We start from the raw sequence: 21,010 nt of genomic DNA, 5'->3' as shown, positions 1-21,010 counted from the left end.
TTCCAATTAGTATGACTTTTGACTCGGAAAAGCTACGAGGTTCGTTTGGGTTTCAATCGTCAGCTCTCGTCAAAATCTATCGATTGCATGTATTAAATATTTGTGTAAAATATTTACAGTGAATATATATGGTGTTAAAAAAAAATAGTTCATTTTATATTTTGTAAAGAAAATTTTACCTGTTACGTACATTTGTTCATGAACAACACACGGCCGTGTCCATGACACAGCCACACACCCCCCCCCCCCCCCTCCTTTTTATGCGCGTTGTGACCTACAGCTAGCGCCAACGTCCATATATCGATTTTTCCTTATTCGAATCTAATATCCATATCGTTATCAATCAAATATCTGCATTCAAAGTGTACACCCAGGGCCGCAACTAGAGTCTCTGGCACCCGGGGCATGAATGGATTCATGCGCCCCCCCCCCCCCCCCTATTTTTTTGCACATACCACACCAATAAAGCGGGGGGTACGGGGGCCCTCCCACGGAAAAATTGTGTTATTTAAGCATTTTCCATACCTACATGTAACAGTTTCTGTGCTACTGTAACTTCCATGTATGAACCCACTATCAGTTGTAGTAGGAATTACAATGCAAGCCGGCGATTTCGGCGCCCCCACAGCTTTGCGCCCGGGGCGTATGCCCCACTTGCGCCCCCCTAGTTGCGGCCCTGTGTACACCCATGCCTTACCGGAACTCGAACCCAGGACTCTTCGCACCGTAAGCCGGTGTGCATCCGACCAGAGACAATATATACCTATGCATAAAATAATTGTTTTAACTAATTTTATAAATGTTTCATTTGTTTAAAACCTCACTAAGATTTTAAATAAAAAAAAAGAATGAGATAGAGAAATGGTATATGTTATGTTAGTCTTACACATTTTCTTACCTCTCGTTTAAAAAGACTGGACGAAAGAATTTTGTTTTTATAAATCCAAACAAAGCCCTTTACAACCCTTCTCTTCGAATATATATATATATATATATATATATATATATATATGTGTGTGTGTGTGTGTGTGTGTGTGTGTGTGTGTGTGTGTGTGTGTCTTCACTTTGAAACTAAACCTACCTCAATTCTCACCCTTAGTATTTAAATTACAAAAAAAAAATGTAAAAATAAAATTATGCTACTGTCAACGTTATTTTAGTTGCGTTTATTAACTCTCACATTATCTCCTTCAGAGGTATGGGTTTGTTTTTGTAACCTAACCAAAATCATCCCACTGTTAGATACCTGTCTCGCTCTATTAAGATTCGAAGGAAACCTTTCTTCGTGAAAGCGAGCGCACCCATTTTACCTCCTTAGTTCTGGAATTCCTGAGAAAATGTGTTGGGAGATATTATTTGTTCCGCGTACCGACCCTGGTTTTCAGCTCCCCTGCCCCATGTCGGTGGACTGCGTCGCGATTCCACGCCCACGAGTGTTAAGGCCCCCCCCCCCCCCCCCCACACACACACGATCAGTCTAGCGACTGGTTGCGTGTGTCGGGGGGCCTTAACAGAGGCGAGCCGTGCCTTCAGTCTGAAGAGGAGAGTGCTAGTTATTGCCCGCCGATACGGCAGGTATTCCGGGAGCCCCCCCCCCCCGCCCGCCGGCCAACGGAGGGGGCAGGAGGGTTTTGGAACGCCTCGAGTGCTCCCCGGAACACGCCGCCACATCGCCGATGCACCGGTAGTCGTGCTCGTCGTCGCGGCTTGCACGCGGTCGGAGTGAAGTCGTGCGCGGAAAGGCGAGCCCCCGGGACGGGCGATGAGTGTCCGCCGGGTCGCGGGAGTCGCGGCATGTGGGCGGCCCGCTGCTGGCCGCTGCTGGCGGCGCTGCTGCTGTGCTGGGGCCGGGCGTGTCCGTGGAGCCACCACGTGCCGCGCCACATGATGGACCTGTACCGGCGGGCGGCGCGCGCCCCGGGGGACGTCGTCAGGAGCCTCCACCCCAGCAACACCTCCGGTACGTGTGTCCGCCATCTTGGACCACCTCGCACCCCGGCGGCCATCTTGGACGACCTCGGACCCTGGCGGCCATCTTGGACGACCTCGGACCCTGGCGGCCATCTTGGACGACCTCGGACCCCGGCGGCCATCTTGGACGACCTAGGACCCCGGCGGCCATCTTGGACGACCTCGGACCCTGGCGGCCATCTTGGACGACCTAGGACCCCGGCGGCCATCTTGGACGACCTCGGACCCCGGCGGCCATCTTGGACGACCTCGGACCCCGGCGGCCATCTTGGACGACCTCGGACCCTGGCGGCCATCTTGGACGACCTCGGACCCCGGCGGCCATCTTGGACGACCTCGGACCCTGGCGGTCATCTTGGACGACCTAGGACCCCGGCGGCCATCTTGGACGACCTCGGACCCTGGCGGCCATCTTGGACGATATCGGACCCCGGCGGCCATCTTGGACGACCTCGGACCCTGGCGGCCATCTTGGACGACCTCGGACCCTGGCGGCCATCTTGGACGACCTCGGACCCCGGCGGCCATCTTGGACGACCTCGGACCCTGGCGGCCATCTTGGACGACCTTGGACCCCGGCGGCCATCTTGGACGACCTCGGACCCCGGCGGCCATCTTGGACGACCTAGGACCCTGGCGGCCATCTTGGACTACCTAGGACCCCGGTGGCCATCTTGGACGACCTCGAACCCCGGCTGCCCATTTTGTTTCCTCTTGGAATCGAATTCACCACTCCCTGATGTTGCGCTATACGTTACGGCCGCCATCTTGGATGTGTAATATATCGTCCATCGTTTGTTTAACTTTCCGTTACGATCGCAGTCTTGGATTCTAGAACGTTGCACTTTTCGTTACGGTCGCCGTCTTGGATCTGACATTACAAACACTTTTTTCTGTTCGGAAATCACGTCCTTCGTTGTTTTTTTTCCTCCTGCTGGAGGCCGCCACCTTTGTTTCTGCTGTTTGTTACTAGAGAGAGCCAACACTGCTATGTCTCATGCTCGCAAGGTGATATTCCATTACCTATCAATGTTACTGTGGTCCTTATCAACATATTTAATTTTTTTGATACAAAATACATTGGAACCGAGGTGATGCTGACAGCTCGGAAGTCGAAGTTTGAATACATATGCTTTTGATAATAAAAAAAATTAATTTGAAGGAATAATAGCATCACTTGTTCGAGACTACCAGGAGCGATAGTTAACTCATGCCGCCTGCCAGAGGGTGTTGCCCTGCCACCATTTTGTTTCCAGTAGTGTCACATAGTACATATCCAGTCAGATAGAGGGCGCTGCCATCGTTTTTAATTATTTCCTGCTAGAATGCAGTATTATTTATTACAGCCGAATCCCTTATATTTCAGCCGTCTTGGACGTTATTTTTAAATTCTGTAATTACTAACCAAATAATCAAAAAAGTTAATTTAATGAATATATCACTTGAATTTAATATAAAAAGCTACAGTTTTAAATAGTTTCTTTACCATTCAAATTTTACTACATTATTTCCACATGTAGTCTACAATAAACAAGCAAGTTACTAGTGTTTATCGATTTCAGTAGTCTTCTTAGAAGGCAAAGCGAGTCATTTGCATAATTATGTTTTCAGGGCAGTTGTACATGACAGTCGATTAACCAGATACGTAAAGTCAGCAACAAGGCGCGTCCAGTTGGATGACCAGAACCGACCAGCTTGGTCAGGCTAACACGACCAGTAGGTGGTCAGACACATCCAGTCAGTAGACAGGAGGTATTTTTCCGTCGATACTCGGCGAACATTTTAAAACAGTCACGCGCATAGGCCGTCTAATACGGCGGCCGAAATCTAAATGTTCAGCGTCGAAGCCGAGAGGAAAACGAAATGGCGGAAAGTTCTGGAATACAAAATGGCCGCTGAGGTCAATGTCATCCAATATGGCCGACGCGACGTCGCTCTCCGACTCCATCGCCGGGACATACATGAGCAGCATACCCAAGGGTGGAGGTGGAATCTAACCCTTTCTCAGAATCATAAGAAATATATATATATCATTCCCACCACATTTTTTTTCTTCTTCTTTCAGAATTGACATTCTACGTACGCTCTTGATGAGACGGAATATTATGCCGTCAGTAGGACACCACACAAAACCTTCCGTTCGTGGCAAGGACTCGATGAGATGATCAATGAGCTTAAGGGGGGGGGGGGGGAGAATAAGTTGCCACTCTACCGTAAGGCCATTTTCCCATGCTCCGCACGATTTGCGGGAGGCGCTGGTGTAGCAGCCTAGATGTGCTCAGTTGGATTCATACAACGTGTGTCGGAGCCCGCAGTTACGTGAACGAGTGTAGCTACTCTCAAGGTCACGTCCGACCGCGCTCCTCGACCCCGCCTTGTGCGCCCGAGGCAGAGGCACTGAGGGGTGGGCGGGAGAAACGTTTTACCATCAGTTCGAATTTTTTTTTAAAAGGGCGGGGATTTGCTCAAATTGAACGTAATTGAAATGTCTTAGGCATCAAAATGTAATATACCCAATAACAGCAACAAAAAAAAATTGATTCAGTAAAATACATTGTATTTTAATTAGGATTTTAAACTGTATTTGGAATAAACAATTGAACGCGGGTTAAAAATATTAGCTCTTTTTAAACTTAACAGGATAACAGGGTAACAAGGTAACTGATATTGCTCGATTGCTTGGGATTTCAGAAGTGTAGAGTAAGACAAAACACCTCAGCAACTCCTAACTGATTCAAATTTTTGAACACCGAGTCGGTGCTTCAAGCGGCCTTAAAGTCCACGATGATCCCCGTCAAGTTAAGCCCCTGTCAAGTCTACGTCGTATGCCTTCGTGGATATACCACTTGGCTTCTGGTTTTTCTTTCTTTCTAACATACTGGTCTGTGTTAGGGAAGACTATGTATGAGGGCGTCTTTACGCCTAATCATCCTGGGGTTTCAGTCATGCATGTGTGCTTTGTTCGGAGATTGGCCCAGCCATGGCAAGTAGGTTAAGGTCCAGGAAGAAGAGTTGGTGAGGGCATAAAATTTCAACAGTGCCTTTCTGGTTTGAGACCACTTCCGTGGAAACGACGGATTTCCGGGTGTTTCGGGATGCCTTGTTATACAGCTGCAGCAGTTCGCAGGCTTTCACGGCCATTGTCTGAAGTAGCTTGGTTTCCGGGTTGCAGCCGCGTCCTTGGAGAATAATACACCGACGTTTCGGTCGACATTGCAGTCGCCATCATAATCTCGCGAGATTATATAAAAAAGGCAGGATAACTTGTATGAACCTTAGTAGGTGAATTATTCACCAAGGACGCGGCTGCAACACAGAAGCCAAGCTACTTCAACTAACTAAAAAGTTTTTGACGTGACAACGTCTAATAAATCGTTGAACATCCGGCTGTACGCACGAAAAAATGTCCCGTAACGCACATTGTGCCGTTACGATGTGTCCCGTTACGCTCATTGTACGCTTGCGCCGCATCTATCTCTCTTCCACTCGATTGAAACAACCATCGATTTGACTTTTTCGAGGCACATTAAACTTGAAACAGTCCCATTCGTTTCCTACTTCTCCCATCATCGTCCTATATCCTTAACAGAATAACACAGATTGGAAGAAGTTAAATAGCAAAAACGTATAAAAGTTACAGTTAAAAATAATCTGTTCGTTAAAGTAACAAACATATTTGAATTAATGAGTGCAAAAAAAAAAAGTAAATTTATCGATTAAATTGTAGATTTCATTTCACTCCTTCTTTGTATCCATACAAAATAGTGATAATAATTCAATAAAAAATTATTCAATTTTATTCATAACAGTATGCAATCATTTCATCAATGTTTTGTTATGACTTTTTCACGTTAAACTATCGTCCGTAAACCGACAATCAATGTTTTTATATCCACTGGAGATGGCTGTAACAAGGCGACGCGGCCTGGGCCGACGTGCTGAGGACATTGTTGTGTCTGCAGCGGCGGCGGCGGCGGGCGAGGACGGCGGGCCGCACCTTCTCGTGTTCGACGTGCCGCCCCCGGGGGCGGGAGAGACCCTGCTGGCCGCCGAGCTGCGCCTGCTGGTCGCCCACAGCGGCCGCGGTGAGCGCTGCAGTCGCCTCGCCAGCTGCCCGTGTGCGGGACCGTGACAACGTCATGGCGATGCTGGTGTTCATGTCTCCTACGTTGCAGCCAAATTCACTTTCGTCAACTGAAGCTGCAATGGGAAGCCTTTATTTCACAGACGAGAGACCCAAAACCCCAAGTTCCCCGAAGTTCATTCTCGCTTTCCCCCCTCCCCCCCCCCTGTATCTTTAATGTGGCTATCCTAACCAAATCAACCGTCCACGATGTTTTGAAGTATTTATAATGTAGCTAACATAACCTAATCGACCATTAGTTATCATGAGTTACAAAGAACAAAAAAAAAACCGAAGATGCACGATCGGAGGTCTGGCTCTCTCGTGTGTGAAAAGAAGGTTTCCCGTAGCTGTGGACAGTGGCGTAGCCAGGATTTGTGTATGGGGGAGGGGGGTGTTAAAAAGCATGCCCCCCCCCCCCCCCGTATTAAAGCGGGTGGTCCGGGGGTCCTCCCCGGGAAAATTTGGATTTTAAGGTGTAAAATAGTGCTATTTTAGCAGTTTTCGGTTCTTAAATTTAAATGTTGTAATGGTAAAAATTTTATTAATTTTAATATGAAATTAGTTTTGAGTGCTGAATAAGAAATTAATTAAAGGTTTGGTGCTAAGGATGGGGGGGGGGGGGGGTTGAACCCCTAACCCTCCCACCCCCCACCCCTGGCTACGCCCCTGGCTGTGGAGGTGGTGGTGGCGTGCGCAGGCCGGGGGCGGGCGGTGCGCGCGCGGGCCCCGGGAGGCGGGCCCCAGGCGGCGGCGGCGGCGCTGGGCCGCGGGCCCGGGGTCAGCCTGGACGTGACGGCGGCGCTGCGGCAGCTGAGGGGCGACGCCCGGGGAGCGAGGCGGCTGCGGCTGGAGCTGAGCTCCGAGCGGCGGGTGCGCTGGCCGCACCTGCGGCCCGGGGCCTCGCTCCACGAGCTGCCCCTGCTGCTGCTGCACTACTCCAGCGGCCAGGTGCGCCCCCGGGGGTCCCGTGTCGTGTCGCAGCTCACAGCTCCGGACAGAGACACAGGCCGGTGTAGCTGCTCCCGATCAACGGGGAATTCCACCCCACCGGAAATATTTTTTCCCGATAATTTCGAAAAGTCCCTGGAAATATTTTCCTATCCGAATTCACCACAAGAATTTCGGGCCCGGAACAATCAATCCCGCATTGGATAGGGCTGATGCGCGATGCCGGAGGGTTGGGGGGGGGGGGAGGGGGGATGGCCGCATCGTATGGTTACGTTGCACGCAAAGTGTTCAGCCGGAGTTCTTCTAGGGCAGCGAGGCATATACCTAGTGTGCGATGAGCTTACCTCGGCAGAGCTTTCTCAATAAGTGTGGCTCGTTCACGGAAAAGCATTTAGTAATACGTCGAGGTCGGAATATAGTTCTGTCAGCGTACGTATTTAGTTTTCAAACAATGAAAATGGCTATAAAAAAAAAAGGGCGTGATTTCAGAAGAAAAAAATTTTTTTTTCATGAAACACCCGATAGGGAATTTCGAAAGGACTCAATTGCATTACCCCTATACCTTCAAATTCATTCCTCTGCCGTATAGTGTTATCGTTACCACTGAAATCTCACAGTCCAGAGAGGCGATACCGCGTTAGAAGCACCAGCGAGCGTCGCTCTTTACCATCCCGCCTCACCGACACAGATGCACCCCTGGTTGGGCCGGACCCCACGATATAGCGCGACGCAAAAAGGACGCGATGCGACACCAGAGTATGTATTGCTTTTATTGTAAACGTGCAGTTTCCACTCGTGGGGGACACACAGAGTATAGAACACGGGTGAACGTAAGCAACGGAAAAATTATGAGAACGGGGGCAGTCCGAGTAAACGCACACCATATCGGCTTGTGAAAGAGACCGCCGTGTTTCCGAAACATCCGAGGTTTAAACGGCCGGCTCGACTTTGAGGGACGTGTGTTTCCTCTGGCGGCTCCAGCCCCCCCCCCCCCCCCCCCCCCTCCTGGTCGTCTCTAAAGCTGGAGACACAATATTATCTTTGAAAGATTTGTGCAATGGGAGTGCATGACTTGATGTAGGCTTTTGGACATACGCCATTGCTATTCTCATGTATGTCTGTAGAAGAAAACTACAAAAAAACACAAATGACAAAAACACAAATTAAGCAAAAAATTGCTGTTGTCAGGATATAAACGCCACACAATACTCCATACTTCGGTATTTTTGTGCTGTCATCATTTGTGGTTTTTTTTTTTTTTTTTTCATTTAGTTAGTCCATTTTTCTTTGTTTGTTGACCATATTCCTTTTGTGGAGTATTGTGTGGCGTTTATATCCTGACAACAGCAATTTTTTGCTTAATTTGTGTTTTTGTCATTTGTGTTTTTTGTAGTTTTCTTCTACAGTCATACATGAGGATAGCAAATTACGTATGTCCAAAAGCCTACATCAAGTCATGGAGACACAGTGCCACGACGAAAACGACACGAAAAATGCGATTAAGCGTCGTACAGTGTTCCAGCCCGACAGAGTTAGTAGCGTAGGGACACAATACCGCGACAACATTAACACGACCCACTCTAATTTTGGCTGTCGGTTGGTCTCCCCAAGAAAAATGCGTCCATAAAATGCAGAATAGAATGAGCCAAAAAACAGCGTAGTTTTTTTTTTCTGTTTAATGCAAGGAAGCAAGCTACAGACATGTTGATAAGGAACAGAAAATAACTCCGTTGTAAGCTATGCTAAAAACGTAATAAACAGTTGAAGGCACATTACAAATTGGAAAGTGTACTCAAACGTAAAATGAAATTTTTTATCCAGGGTAAAGATTTACCAAGTAGGTAAATATTTTTGAAATTTAGTTCTGAATGGTTGTCGTTTTGCGGCACGACAATAAGAAATTAGAAATCACGTAGAATGTGCTTCTTGCGGGCGGACGGAGCGCGTTTGTCGTGTTGACGTCATGATGACTTTGTATTTAATTGGCTAGTGAGCGCGTGTGCCCTGTCGTGTTCGTCGTGGCATTTAGGGTTCAAAACAGAAATATTCATATAAACTTGGAATTTCGTCAATTTGTACATTTACATGAATATGACTGTATCACTACAAAATAGTGTTACCGTCTATGTTTTGTGTTGCCCCAGTAGCCTACCTCCAATATTTAAAAATTATTTTTAAACCCTTGTTAGAATAGCTTTCCAGTCTTAACTGCTCATATTAAGCACGGTAAAACAAAATAAAGCCAAACTTTAGAATATTTGATTGATTATCTTTTCCATGGCTTAAAAAAAAATTGCCGAATGTACACATCAATTGAAGTATAAAATTATTAGCCAATATTTTTAAGAAATACTCAGTTATACCTCGATAAACCGTATTTCAGATGTGCTAAAATAACCAAAGCTATGTGGTGTACAAAGTTATAATATATTTATTTTAGTTTTGCAAACTATTCCTTGTCAACTGTTTTCCAATAGAATCTTTTGTATTCTGTATGTTTGCACATTTATCTTTCTTGTTTGTTATTAAGGCTTCTTATGACATACATTATAATCAGGAATTGGTGCATGGCCTAAATTATATATATATACATACTCAATCTCCCCAATCGCAAGAACCATAAAAAAAAAAGTATTTAATTGGTATTTAAAAACCCGTACGTTTGTAAAAAAAATGTAATTGAAATAAAATTCTATATAATTTCGTAATAATCTCAAAATATCAAGTGTACTATGTATGGAGAATTTAACTTCATAACGCAATTTATATCTACTTAAGTTGTTGAACTGAAGGAAAGGTTCTAATAATAGTAATTTAAAACAACAAAATTATAAGAAAATTTAAATCTGTTGTTGAATATTTTTTGTACAAAATATATTTTTTGGGCGAAAATAAACATACACAACCATTAAATGAACTTTTGATACTGTATACATGTATACATGTTTTATACTGTTACACGTAGAAAGAAATCACATCCAAAATAAAAACACCAAATTCTAATATTCGTTACAATTAAAATTACAAATAATTAAAAGCGACGATGTCACTGCGATGGGCACAAATATTAAATAAAACCTTTCTGTAGTTGTGTACTCAAAGAAGTTCATGTTTAATAATCCTGATGATTAATTACGTTTCTGAGGGTTTCATTGTATGAAATAAAACATTTATGCTCCTGCTTAACCCTGATGTAAGCTATTACCAAGAATTCTGTACTCAGGAGTACTGTAAGTTCCAATAAAATATAGTTGTATTCAAATAATGTGAATAAGTAAGCAAATCTCATAAAACTAGTGTCATCTAAATTCTTAGTCTTCAGAAACTGATCGATTTAAGTTCACTACTACCATTACCTAAAATTCCGGCGATGTCAGTATGCAATGTATCTTTTAATTTGACATCTCTAACACTATCATTGATTTAGTACTTATTTTAAGATTTTGAAAATGCCTATTTGCAAACAGTTATTTGAATAGGTTTCCAGTATTAGCTGCGCATATTAAGCACGGTAAAACAAAACAAAAAAAGCCAAAAGTGAAATAACAAGGTTAACTTTTCTGTGACTTAAAAAACTAATAAATAAAATGTTATACAATAACTTCATGCTTGTAAGCACACACATATTTTAACTAAACACACTCTTTTAATATCTAACATTGCCAGAATAGTAATACAAATTCTATTTCACTGTTATGAAAATACATAATTCATGCTGAACGAACAACAAAAGAATACGTAAATTTGTTCGTTACCGAGGTTAGATGTTACTACACGTTCTGCACGTGTTAATGACACAAGAAACTACAGTAAACTCGTGGAATAATATCATGTCAGTGTTAAGAAGACTGCCAGTATCCGCTCTACCACTCTGGTTCTGGGGTAGAGCGCCTGCCTTGTGACTTGTAGGACCCGGGTTCGCGCCCCGGCTCCTCCAAGGCGGATTGCCCAGAGAGAATGGCGGCATTTTCTCTGGTAGGAATACAATCCCTTGTAACAAGTCAGGCTACCAAAGAAACGGTGGGTGGAACAGAAAAAAACCTTCCAGGTGGCTTCCAAATGGGGAGCCCGTTTCTTTTCTTGGGCTCCCCATGCGGTGGCCATTCCGGGGGTTTCTCCGGGGGAACGGAGTTTTGCAAAAATATTTTTTTATAAAAAAAAGCTTAAACAAACATTAAAAATATTTTTTAAAAATTGCTTTTGTTCATCAGTCAGCGAGTTGTTGTATACCGATGTTGTGTGTTCATCCATTTATCGGTATATATTTTTTAGAAGTATTATTGACAGTTAAATTTTAGTCACAAACTACAGAATAATACCTCTGTCATGTAGTATTTTAGACGTTTTTGAAGAAAAAAATATTTATAGGCACATGAATTTTATTCCTAAAAATATAATTTCTGAAAAACCACCTAGTTTTCAATCAGAAAGATCGTCTTTAACACACACAGTACAAATAGACGCTTTGCAGTCAAATTAGCAAATGAAATTTCAATTTCATGATATTAGGTGTTCCGCAAATGGTATTAGATATTTCTCAACTACTCTTTATTATTTAATAAATTATATTCCTACTGTAATCGAAATTTATCAAGAAAAGATACCGAAAAAAAATCAAAAGGAAATATGTTTGTGAAACTATTCAGCAAGATATTTCAGCTATCCAGATCTGGTTTTAAAGTTAACAAACGTCTCTGAATTACGATAGCATTTATTGTATAACATTTAGAAAAAAAAAACTAATTCATGTAATTAGTTTTATCACATAGTAAGAAATGACATTAAACGTGGTGTCCACTTTTAATACCTTTGATTTATATTGGATGTCAAGTTTTTTTATTTTTCCCAACATGTAGATAATACTATTAGTTGCACTTGAACTTTCTCTGCATCAATACCTTATTCTATACTTGTTCTTCAAATCGATTAGCTATTTGGAATTAAATAACTAATTTTTATTGTAATAGAATTGAAAGTATGCAGAAAAACTTCCTAAATTAATATTTTAAAATTTCAGGTTTTTAAATTCGCTACATTACTATATAAATTTAATTTGCATGAGCTATTTACTAGACGTTCAGTCTGTGATACACATTTTATTACCTTTTTTGATGCTTCAGACCATAATATCTCGGTTTGGATTAAGAATTTCAACTTGCAATTATAGAATTAGTGACACTTTTAAAACCATTAGTAACTCTTTATGTAAACTCCATTTAAGTTTATGTTTAAGTTTTTTTGAAAACCAAAGTAACTAATTATTAAAATGAACTTTATCAATCTATATTTACCTGTGTATTGTGTTGTTGCGTGTTTTGACGTAAATGTCTTCTGTTATGTGTTTTTGGTTGTTATTCTATTGTACCTATTTTTTATGTATGTGTCATAATTCGTTTATAAGTGTTGTAAGGCACGAAAAAAAGAATTTTAATTTGATCTGACCCGCAGAATAAAATGCTACGCATTTCCTAATAGAAAAAATACTTAAATTTCAGCAGAGTTTATTTTTGAAATACTGCAAGCCTGTGCAAATCCTATGTCTCCCCTAGAGCGCCTGTGCTGCTTGCCTTGTGCCAACAAACTACACTACACAACACCCTCGCATTTCAGCATCTTAAAATTACATTTTGTAGAAATTAAATAATTTAATATAGACATTAAAAATAATGTCACCATAAAAATAAAAACATTACATAAGAAAACCCTTGAATTAAAATTAAATAATTATCTACAATTACTTCAAGTATTACAGTATGCAAAAATGTAAATTCTATTTTACGAGTAAGGCCGTTTTCACAATTCCTCATTCATTTTGGCAGAATTCTTTCGTACGTGGAAAACTACCATATATATATATATATATTTATTTATTTATTTATTTATTTATCTTTCAACTTTTGGTCACTAAATTGATCGTTCAAAACTAACCTTTGCTCCTTCAATCACCGACTGCTGCACCATCAATAAAAATAAACTAACCTAGTACCGAAAGTAGGCTACCTTGAATTCTCGGTACCTTTGAACATCAGTACCGAGATGTCCGGTGCTCATGATCGGATGGGGTTCGGGGAACACCCTAACCTAGCGGGTAGTTGTGTGTCGCCTCGCCGGCTCGCTCCACGAGGTCCCACGTGGTCCCTCGTGGTCCCAATTGGTCCCTCGTGGTCCCATGTGATCCCTCGTGGTTCCATGTGGTCCCTCGTGGTCCCTCGTGGTCCCTCGTGGTCCCAAGTGGTCCCTCGTGGTCCCATGTGGTCCCATGTGGTCCCTCGTGGTCTCTCGTGGTCCCTCGTGGTCCCTCGTGGTCCCTCGTGGTCCCTCGTGGTCCCTCGTGGTCCAACGTGGTCCCACGTGGTCTCTCGTGGTCCCTCGTGGTCCCATGTGGTCCCACGTGGTCTCTCGTGGTTCCATGTGGTCCCTCGTGGTCCCTCGTGGTCCCACGTGGTCCCTCGTGGTCCCATGTGGTCCCATGTGGTCCCTCGTGGTCTCTCGTGGTCCCTCGTGGTCCCATGTGGTCCCTCGTGGTCCCTCGTGGTCCCATGTGGTCCCTCGTGGTCTCTCGTGGTCCCTCGTGGTCCCATGTGGTCCCTCGTGGTCCCTCGTGGTCCCTCGTGGTCCCTCGTGGTCCCTCGTGGTCCCTCGTGGTCCCATGTGGTCCCTCGTGGTCTCTCGTGGTCCCTCGTGGTCCCATGTGGTCCCTCGTGGTCTCTCGTGGTCCCTCGTGGTCCCATGTGGTCCCTCGTGGTCTCTCGTGGTCCCTCGTGGTCCCATGTGGTCCCTCGTGGTCCCTCGTGGTCCCATGTGGTCCCTCGTGGTCTCTCGTGGTCCCATGTGGTCCCTCGTGGTCTCTCGTGGTCCCTCGTGGTCCCATGTGGTCTCTCGTGGTCCCTCGTGGTCCCATGTGGTCCCTCGTGGTCTCTCGTGGTCCCTCGTGGTCCCATGTGGTCCCTCGTGGTCCCTCGTGGTCCAACGTGGTCCCATGTGGTCCCACGTGGTCTCTCGTGGTCCCTCGTGGTCCCATGTGGTCCCACGTGGTCTCTCGTGGTTCCATGTGGTCCCTCGTGGTCCCTCGTGGTCTCTCGTGGTCCCACGTGGTCCCTCGTGGTCCAACGTGGTCCCATGTGGTCCCACGTGGTCTCTCGTGGTCCCTCGTGGTCCCACGTGGTCTCTCGTGGTCCCTCGTGGTCCCACGTGGTCTCTCGTGGTCCCTCGTGGTCCCACGTGGTCTCTCGTGGTCCCTCGTGGTCCCACGTGGTCCCACGTGGTCTCTCGTGGTTCCATGTGGTCCCTCGTGGTCCCACGTGGTCTCTCGTGGTTCCATGTGGTCCCTCGTGGTCCCTCGTGGTCCCACGTGGTCCCTCGTGGTCCCACGTGGTCCCTCGTGGTCCCATGTGGTCCCACGTGGTCTCTCTTGGTTCCATGTGGTCCCTCGTGGTCCCACGTGGTCTCTCGTGGTTCCATGTTGTCCCTCGTGGTCCCACGTGGTCCCTCGTGGTCCCTCGTGGTCCCTCGTGGTCCCACGTGGTCCCATGTGGTCCCTCGTGGTCCCATGTGGTCCCATGTGGTCCCTCGTGGTCTCTCGTGGTCTTTCGTGGTCCCTCGTGGTCCCTCGTGGTCCCACGTGGTCCCATGTGGTCCCACGTGGTCTCTCGTGGTTCCATGTGGTCCCTCGTGGTCCCATGTGGTCCCACGTGGTCTCTCGTGGTCCTTCGTGGTCCCATGTGGTCCCACGTGGTCTCTCGTGGTTTCCTTGTGGTCCCTCGTGGTCCCTCGTGGTCTCTCGTGGTGCCATGTGGTCCCTCGTGGTCCCACGTGGTCCCACGTGGTCCCTCGTGGAGTCGTGGTCCCTCGTGGTCCCACGTGGTCCCTCGTGGAGTCGTGGTCCCTCGTGGTCCCACGTGGTCCCTCGTGGTCCCACGTGGTCCCTGTATTGCAGGAGCAGGCCCCGGCGCCGACCCGGCGCAGGCGAGGCGCGCCCGATGACTACGAGGAGGAGACCAACAGCGTGTGGGACGACGACGCCGCCGCCTCCGGGGCGCCGCGACGCTCCAGGCGCCGCCGCAACGCCTGTCGCCGCCGCCCGCTCTACGTCGACTTCGCCGAGATAGAGTACGACTCGTGGATCGTGGCGCCCAGCGGCTACGAGGTGAGCCCCCTCCCCACTTCCCCTCGAGCCCACACCCCAGCCGCACACGCCATCCCGGTAAACATTCGACCTCGAACTAAACATGATCGGACTGTGTACAGCCGCTCGCACAGGGTTGAACGTGTTTACTTCCCGTGTGACCGCGGTCCTTGCTCTCGCGTGTCCAGAGCCAGGGCGCTGAGAGAGAGAGTTAGCCACGCCCCTTTCAACCAAATCCGCCTGAAATAAGTCATGTCAGAACACTTCGTCTAGGAAAAGTACGTCTTGCAGGCCTTATGTACCTCTTTTGCCTCTGCCGATTGAGACGAACATCGTGGGTTGACAACGACGTGACAGTTGTAACAAGAACAGGAAAAAAATTAATAAATAAATAAACAACACTTTAGACAACAAGCAAAAAAACATGCGAACATAACGACGATAAAAAAACAACAGATAATCTGGACAACACGACGCACGCGTGAACCCGGCAATAAAATCTCTGCGCAAAGCTATGCGAAGTAAAACCCTTACTATTTTTACAACTTTATAGGCTAGCAGAACTTTCAGCACGTATCTGTATTACTGCGAACCAACGGTTCCATTTCAATAATTGTTATGCAACACACATGACTGTAACACATCGTTGGGTTGTGGCAGTGAAAAGGGTTGTCATTTTGGCACTCAAAAAGCTATTTGCGCGCATTTATATTAGAAATTCGTTTAAAACTACACATTTATTGCACAAATAGTTACAAATCTATTTATCCAAATAAGGCGACTTGGTAGCAGTGACACTTTGATTACCATGTAAGTAAATATAATACTAACGTACAATGTTCCATTTACAATAGTTTTTTTTTTACCATTTGCAGTATAATAACATCTTTCTTTAGTTTCATTTTCATAATGGCTATAATTCGGCTCGTATTCATTCTTCTTGTCATAAGCTGCGAGATGATTGGCCATTTGTATTGCACCCTGTGTTGCCTTGCGAAGAGATGACTTTTCAATTCTCAAGCTAAGGCCACACGAAAATAAAATGCTTGTTTGCCAATGTCATGTCTGTCATAAATCAGTATCTTGCATCACTAAAGCAGATTCTCCCTATCGTTTTAGTTCTGTTTTATTCCTACATCGTCACATAAGTGTAGAATTAATTTTTTGCATTGTCCTCCAAATTAAATAAATGAGACTCTATTATATTAGATTCCCACCATCACTGGGAATTAGTCCAACTAAACGTCGTTATGTGAATTAACAGATCTTTAGCAACACGCTTCCCAAGTGCGAGTGAAATAATGTTGCTTTAAAGAATAGTTCGGTAATCACAGAACTAAGCCTTTCTCCTATCCAATGCAACAACTGAGTGCAGTTCAATTAGAATCTATCTTTGGAGATGTAGGGTTTGAATAAAAATGAAAGATAAAGTAATGTATCGTACGATCATGACAATGATAATAACAGTAATACCGTTGTCTGGAGGTAGAATCTGAAGAGACTTGCGAACTTCGATAATGGTGGGGCTTATGAACATATGCCATGCCTTTAATGTACTTTAAAGTGAAACTAGATCCTACAATGTAGCGGTGATCAAACCGCATATCGCGGAGAGACGGAATCATCCCTGTAAATCCCACTGGCATGTTTCCCAAATGACAAATTGTGCCTGAGATGTAACCCACATCGAATATGTAGGAAGCCAGCGTCTGATCGCTTTGTCAACGAGACCTCACTATAGACCTAACACATGACTATGATTTCTTTTTGTTTAAAACTGGTGGGTATCGTGCATTTCAGTCAATATTGCAAAGATTTGTCATTCATTCAAGAACATGTAACATGCTGTTGGATAAAATAGTGTGTAATAACTGTGTTTTGGTCCGATGTATCGTATTAGAGTCTCCGACGGTCGAGTGTTCAGATCACTTGCCTCCCACCACGGCGATTCGGGTCCTATTCCCGTTGGATTTTGCACAAGTGAAAACATGGTGGAGGTTTCCGTGCACTGATTGATTTTCTGTTGGTACTCCCGTTTTCCCTACTTACTAATTCCATCAATGCTTTATTAGAACCTCATCACCTTCCAACGTCAATGATGACCACGATGGTGACGGGGTGCAAAGCCTAGTCCAGGCGATTCGGGTCCTATTCCCGTTGGATTTTGCGCAAGTGAAAACTTGGCGGAGGTTTCCGTGCACTGATTGATTTTCTGTTGGTACTCATTCCATCAATGCTTTATTAGAACCTCATCACCTTTCAACGTCAATGATGACCACGATGGTGACGAGGTGCTAAGTCCAGTCCAGGCGATTCGGGTCCTATTCCCGTTGTATTTTTTCCCAAGTTTAAACATGGTGGAAGTTTTCGTGCACTGATTGATTTTCTGTTGGTACTCCCGTTTTCCCTACTTACTAATTCCATCAATGCTTTATTAGAACCTCATCACCTTTCATCGTCAGTAATGACAACGATGGTGACGGGGCGCTAAGCCCAGTGCTGTATTCCACAGAAAGAAAGTCCCGATAGGTTCGTGCCAGCAGAGTACGTACGCGGATGTGCTGTCGGCAGGCGTTCCAGTGCGTGGGCAAGTGCTTCTTCCCCGTGAGCGAGCACCTGACCCCGACCAAGCACGCCATCGTGCAGACCTTGCTGCACGGCGTGTCCCCGGGGAAGGTGTCGCGGGCCTGCTGCGTGCCCACCCGCCTGGAGCCCATCTCCGTGCTGTACCTGGACCAGCGCGGCGTGCTCACCTACCGCTTCAGCTTCCAGGACATGGTGGTGGCCGAGTGCGGCTGCCGGTAGTCACCGGGTGGTGTGGTGATCTGTAGCTTCGGGTACCAAGAAGGATGGTGGTCGCCGAGGGCGGCTGCCGGTAGTCACCGGGTGGAGCTCCGTTCGGTGTGGTGATCTGTAGCTTCGGGTATCAAGAAGAATGGTGGTCGCCGAGTGCGGCTGCCGGTAGGGGCTAGAGTCGCCTGTGCGGTGTGGTGATCTGTATCTTCGGGTACCAAGAAGAATGGTGGTCGCCGAGTGTGGCTGCCGGTAGGGTTTAGAGTCGCCGGGCGGAGCCCAGTGTTGTGGCTTCGGGAACCAAGAAGACTCTGGACTCACTCAGTAACATACGTGGGCAGGATCTTGATGGCAAAAATCTACAGCTTCAGGTATCAAGACTAATGAGTCGCCGAGTTTCCCCTACCAGTTACGTTACACGGACAAGTGCTGAATCTCGGATAGGGAATGATGAAAGAATTATCCAAATGCGGTGTGCTTCTCTACAATTTCAGCTACCAGGACTTCAAAGTCACCGAGTGCCACTTACCAGTAAGATCCATAGTCACTCGAGTACCAAATGCTATAATCTTTTTTTTTTTCGTGCTCACCTGCGACCTCAGCTACCTCGACTTGGGAGCCGCCTAGTGTTGATGTCAGTAATGTTCCGTGGACATGTGTCAAAACTAGGACCTGGAATCACTGATGCTGTAACCCATCTACAGTTTCAAGAACCAGGACTTATTTGCGTCACCGTGTGTCGTTGTCTGCAATACATGTTAACACTTGCTCAGGTCACTCGAGGCAAAATAAAATTTTAAGGCTTTTGTGTGCTCACCTATTGTTTCAGACATACCAATAGTTTCTCCTAAAGGCATAAATTATCCAGGGACAGTATTGGTGGGCTACTCATATACTTCACATGCAGGACCTATGGTTGCCGGTAACACCCATGGATGCTTCCTGAAGCCTTATTTTGTCTCAAACTTGAGTTGTTTCCTATTGGAAAAAAATTGAATCACAACCATTCTAGAAATATATGCAGAAAAACCAATAATTTATTGTAAATGCCAAATTTTTATTTATTTTTTTTTGAAAATGGACGAAGACTTTTTCCTCTCCCAGAATAATGTATGTGCATCGCTTGTTTGCTGCTGGAATATGTATTTTTTATTTTGTTTATATTGGTGCACTTGAAAAATAAAATTATTTATTTAGTTAAAATGCAATAGTAGGAAACACGTGTAAATAAAATTATTTTCTTAGTCTGAATGCTAACTCTGGTACAAATTTGTCAGTGTAGATAGAATACGAGATTATATGATTTATGCCAAGGATTATGTAAAGGATTTATAGGTAGTAATTGCCCAACGTTAAATGTAGCGGTAGAGTACCTGAAAACATATAAATATGGTATATAAGTGTCAATGTGATTGATATTGTACCACTATGTTAAGATATCAAGTGTTCAGTCTGTGTACCTAATGTGTTTCAAGTTTCGAACAATTTTATGATGTATTATATCTATGTAAAGCCACGTTAATAAATAATACAAGGCAACGGAAATAGTGAATTTTTACTGACCCTGAAATATGTTAAAACTACTCAGTAAGTGTTAGCCCTGAACATATTAGAAGTAACACAGCCAAAGAATGTTTCAACACAATGGAAAATAATTATTAAGAAAATGTATTATCAGAAAATTACAAAGTTAATCACGTTTCACAGCGTGTTTGATCGTGAAGTTGTCATAGCTAATTCGCATTGCATGGTTCGATACAGCTACCAGCACTAGCGACCAGCCGGTGCAGGCAAGGGCTATGGCAGTTCATCAACATTTAGGGATTATTGGGAAAAGTTGGTAATCTATTGAAATCTGTATATTTTTATATATAGGGACTGGAAAAATTCGCGGTTTCAATGACCAGTTTTATTAATAAAAAACAGTTCAAACATTTGCTACTGCATAGTTCTCGCGCACGATCTGTATCGTCGCCTCCGCTATTAATCAAGGCAGGAAAAAAAAGGCTCTTTCGGATTCAAAATATGTGCCAAATAAGTAATATGCATTCCTAATTTGTATAAATAAAAATGTAAATGTTCGTTCATACAAAATTTTAAATCTCCGAAAAATTTTTACCGTTTGCTTTGAAATTCTGACACAACGCTGCATTCGAATACGCGCGTGTTTTTACATACCAATGCCACATAAGTAAAAAAATACATAAATTAACATTTGTGTGTTCGTCTTCTATTTTGTAAAGATAAATATAGAGAGATATAGACTTAGAGAGCTGGAGATATACAGATATTAGAGAGATAGAGCGAGGGATATACATAGATATATGGATATATATACACTTAAATATAAATATAGTGAGATTTATAGAGGGACATATATAGAGAGATGCTTAGTATGTGTACCTATTTCATAGCAAAGATTGTTGGGGATTAGCTAGTATGTAATTATATATATGAATAAGTAAGCCAAATGAGTATTGGCATAAGAAATTATGTATCCATGAGTAGTGCATGGACCAGACTGCATTCCCACCAAGGAGGTTGTAAACAGTAGCGCGAGACGGTTATTGCTGGAGGACAGACGTGAAAGTTTCCGCGCGTCACGAGCTGACGTGGAACTGCTGAAACATTCACGACGCCGGTCGATCACTAGGCAGGCAGTTGGCCTCCTTTCCCGCCTCCAGAGAGCTCGACAAATGACAGTAGATACCGAACCATCCGTTAAAATTAACGGGCTTCAAGTACAGTTTGCATGTACACCACCATCACTATTCATCATGTACATTTCATTCCGTCGAAGGGACTATTTCTGTTCAGGCTATAGTGGGAGGGAGAGGGTTTCATTGAATGACTTTTTTTATTTTAGAGCTCGTTGAGTAGAACATGACTGTACATTTATTGGTCGTTTCAGTCCTTTTTTTATTGCGACTCTAAAAGGCAAACGACGATAGTGATGAATATTTACATAGCAAATACTATATTCATAAAAATTACTAAGAATACTTTAATCTAACAATGTTCAAGGTTAAGAGCATGTCGCGTGTATG

At 44.7% G+C, this 21,010-nt stretch overlaps 1 protein-coding gene across 1 annotated transcript; it reads left to right on the top strand.

Moving 5' to 3' along the window:
* Positions 1–1,794: 1,794 nt before the first annotated feature.
* On the top strand, positions 1,795–17,975 carry LOC134543252 (growth/differentiation factor 2-like). The gene is made up of 5 exons (XM_063388159.1): positions 1,795–1,960; positions 5,934–6,056; positions 6,795–7,045; positions 14,982–15,191; positions 17,700–17,975. The coding sequence occupies exons 1-5, from the start codon at positions 1,795–1,797 to the stop codon at positions 17,973–17,975; spliced, it is 1,026 nt and encodes a 341-aa protein (XP_063244229.1).
* The last annotated feature ends 3,035 nt before the right edge of the window (positions 17,976–21,010 follow it).

This window comes from Bacillus rossius, assembly GCF_032445375.1.
Source record: "Bacillus rossius redtenbacheri isolate Brsri chromosome 9 unlocalized genomic scaffold, Brsri_v3 Brsri_v3_scf9_2, whole genome shotgun sequence".
Classification (NCBI taxonomy): domain Eukaryota; kingdom Metazoa; phylum Arthropoda; class Insecta; order Phasmatodea; family Bacillidae; genus Bacillus; species Bacillus rossius.
The sequence above is the reverse complement of the archived record's forward strand: the minus strand, read 5'-3'. Positions and strand labels throughout refer to the sequence as shown.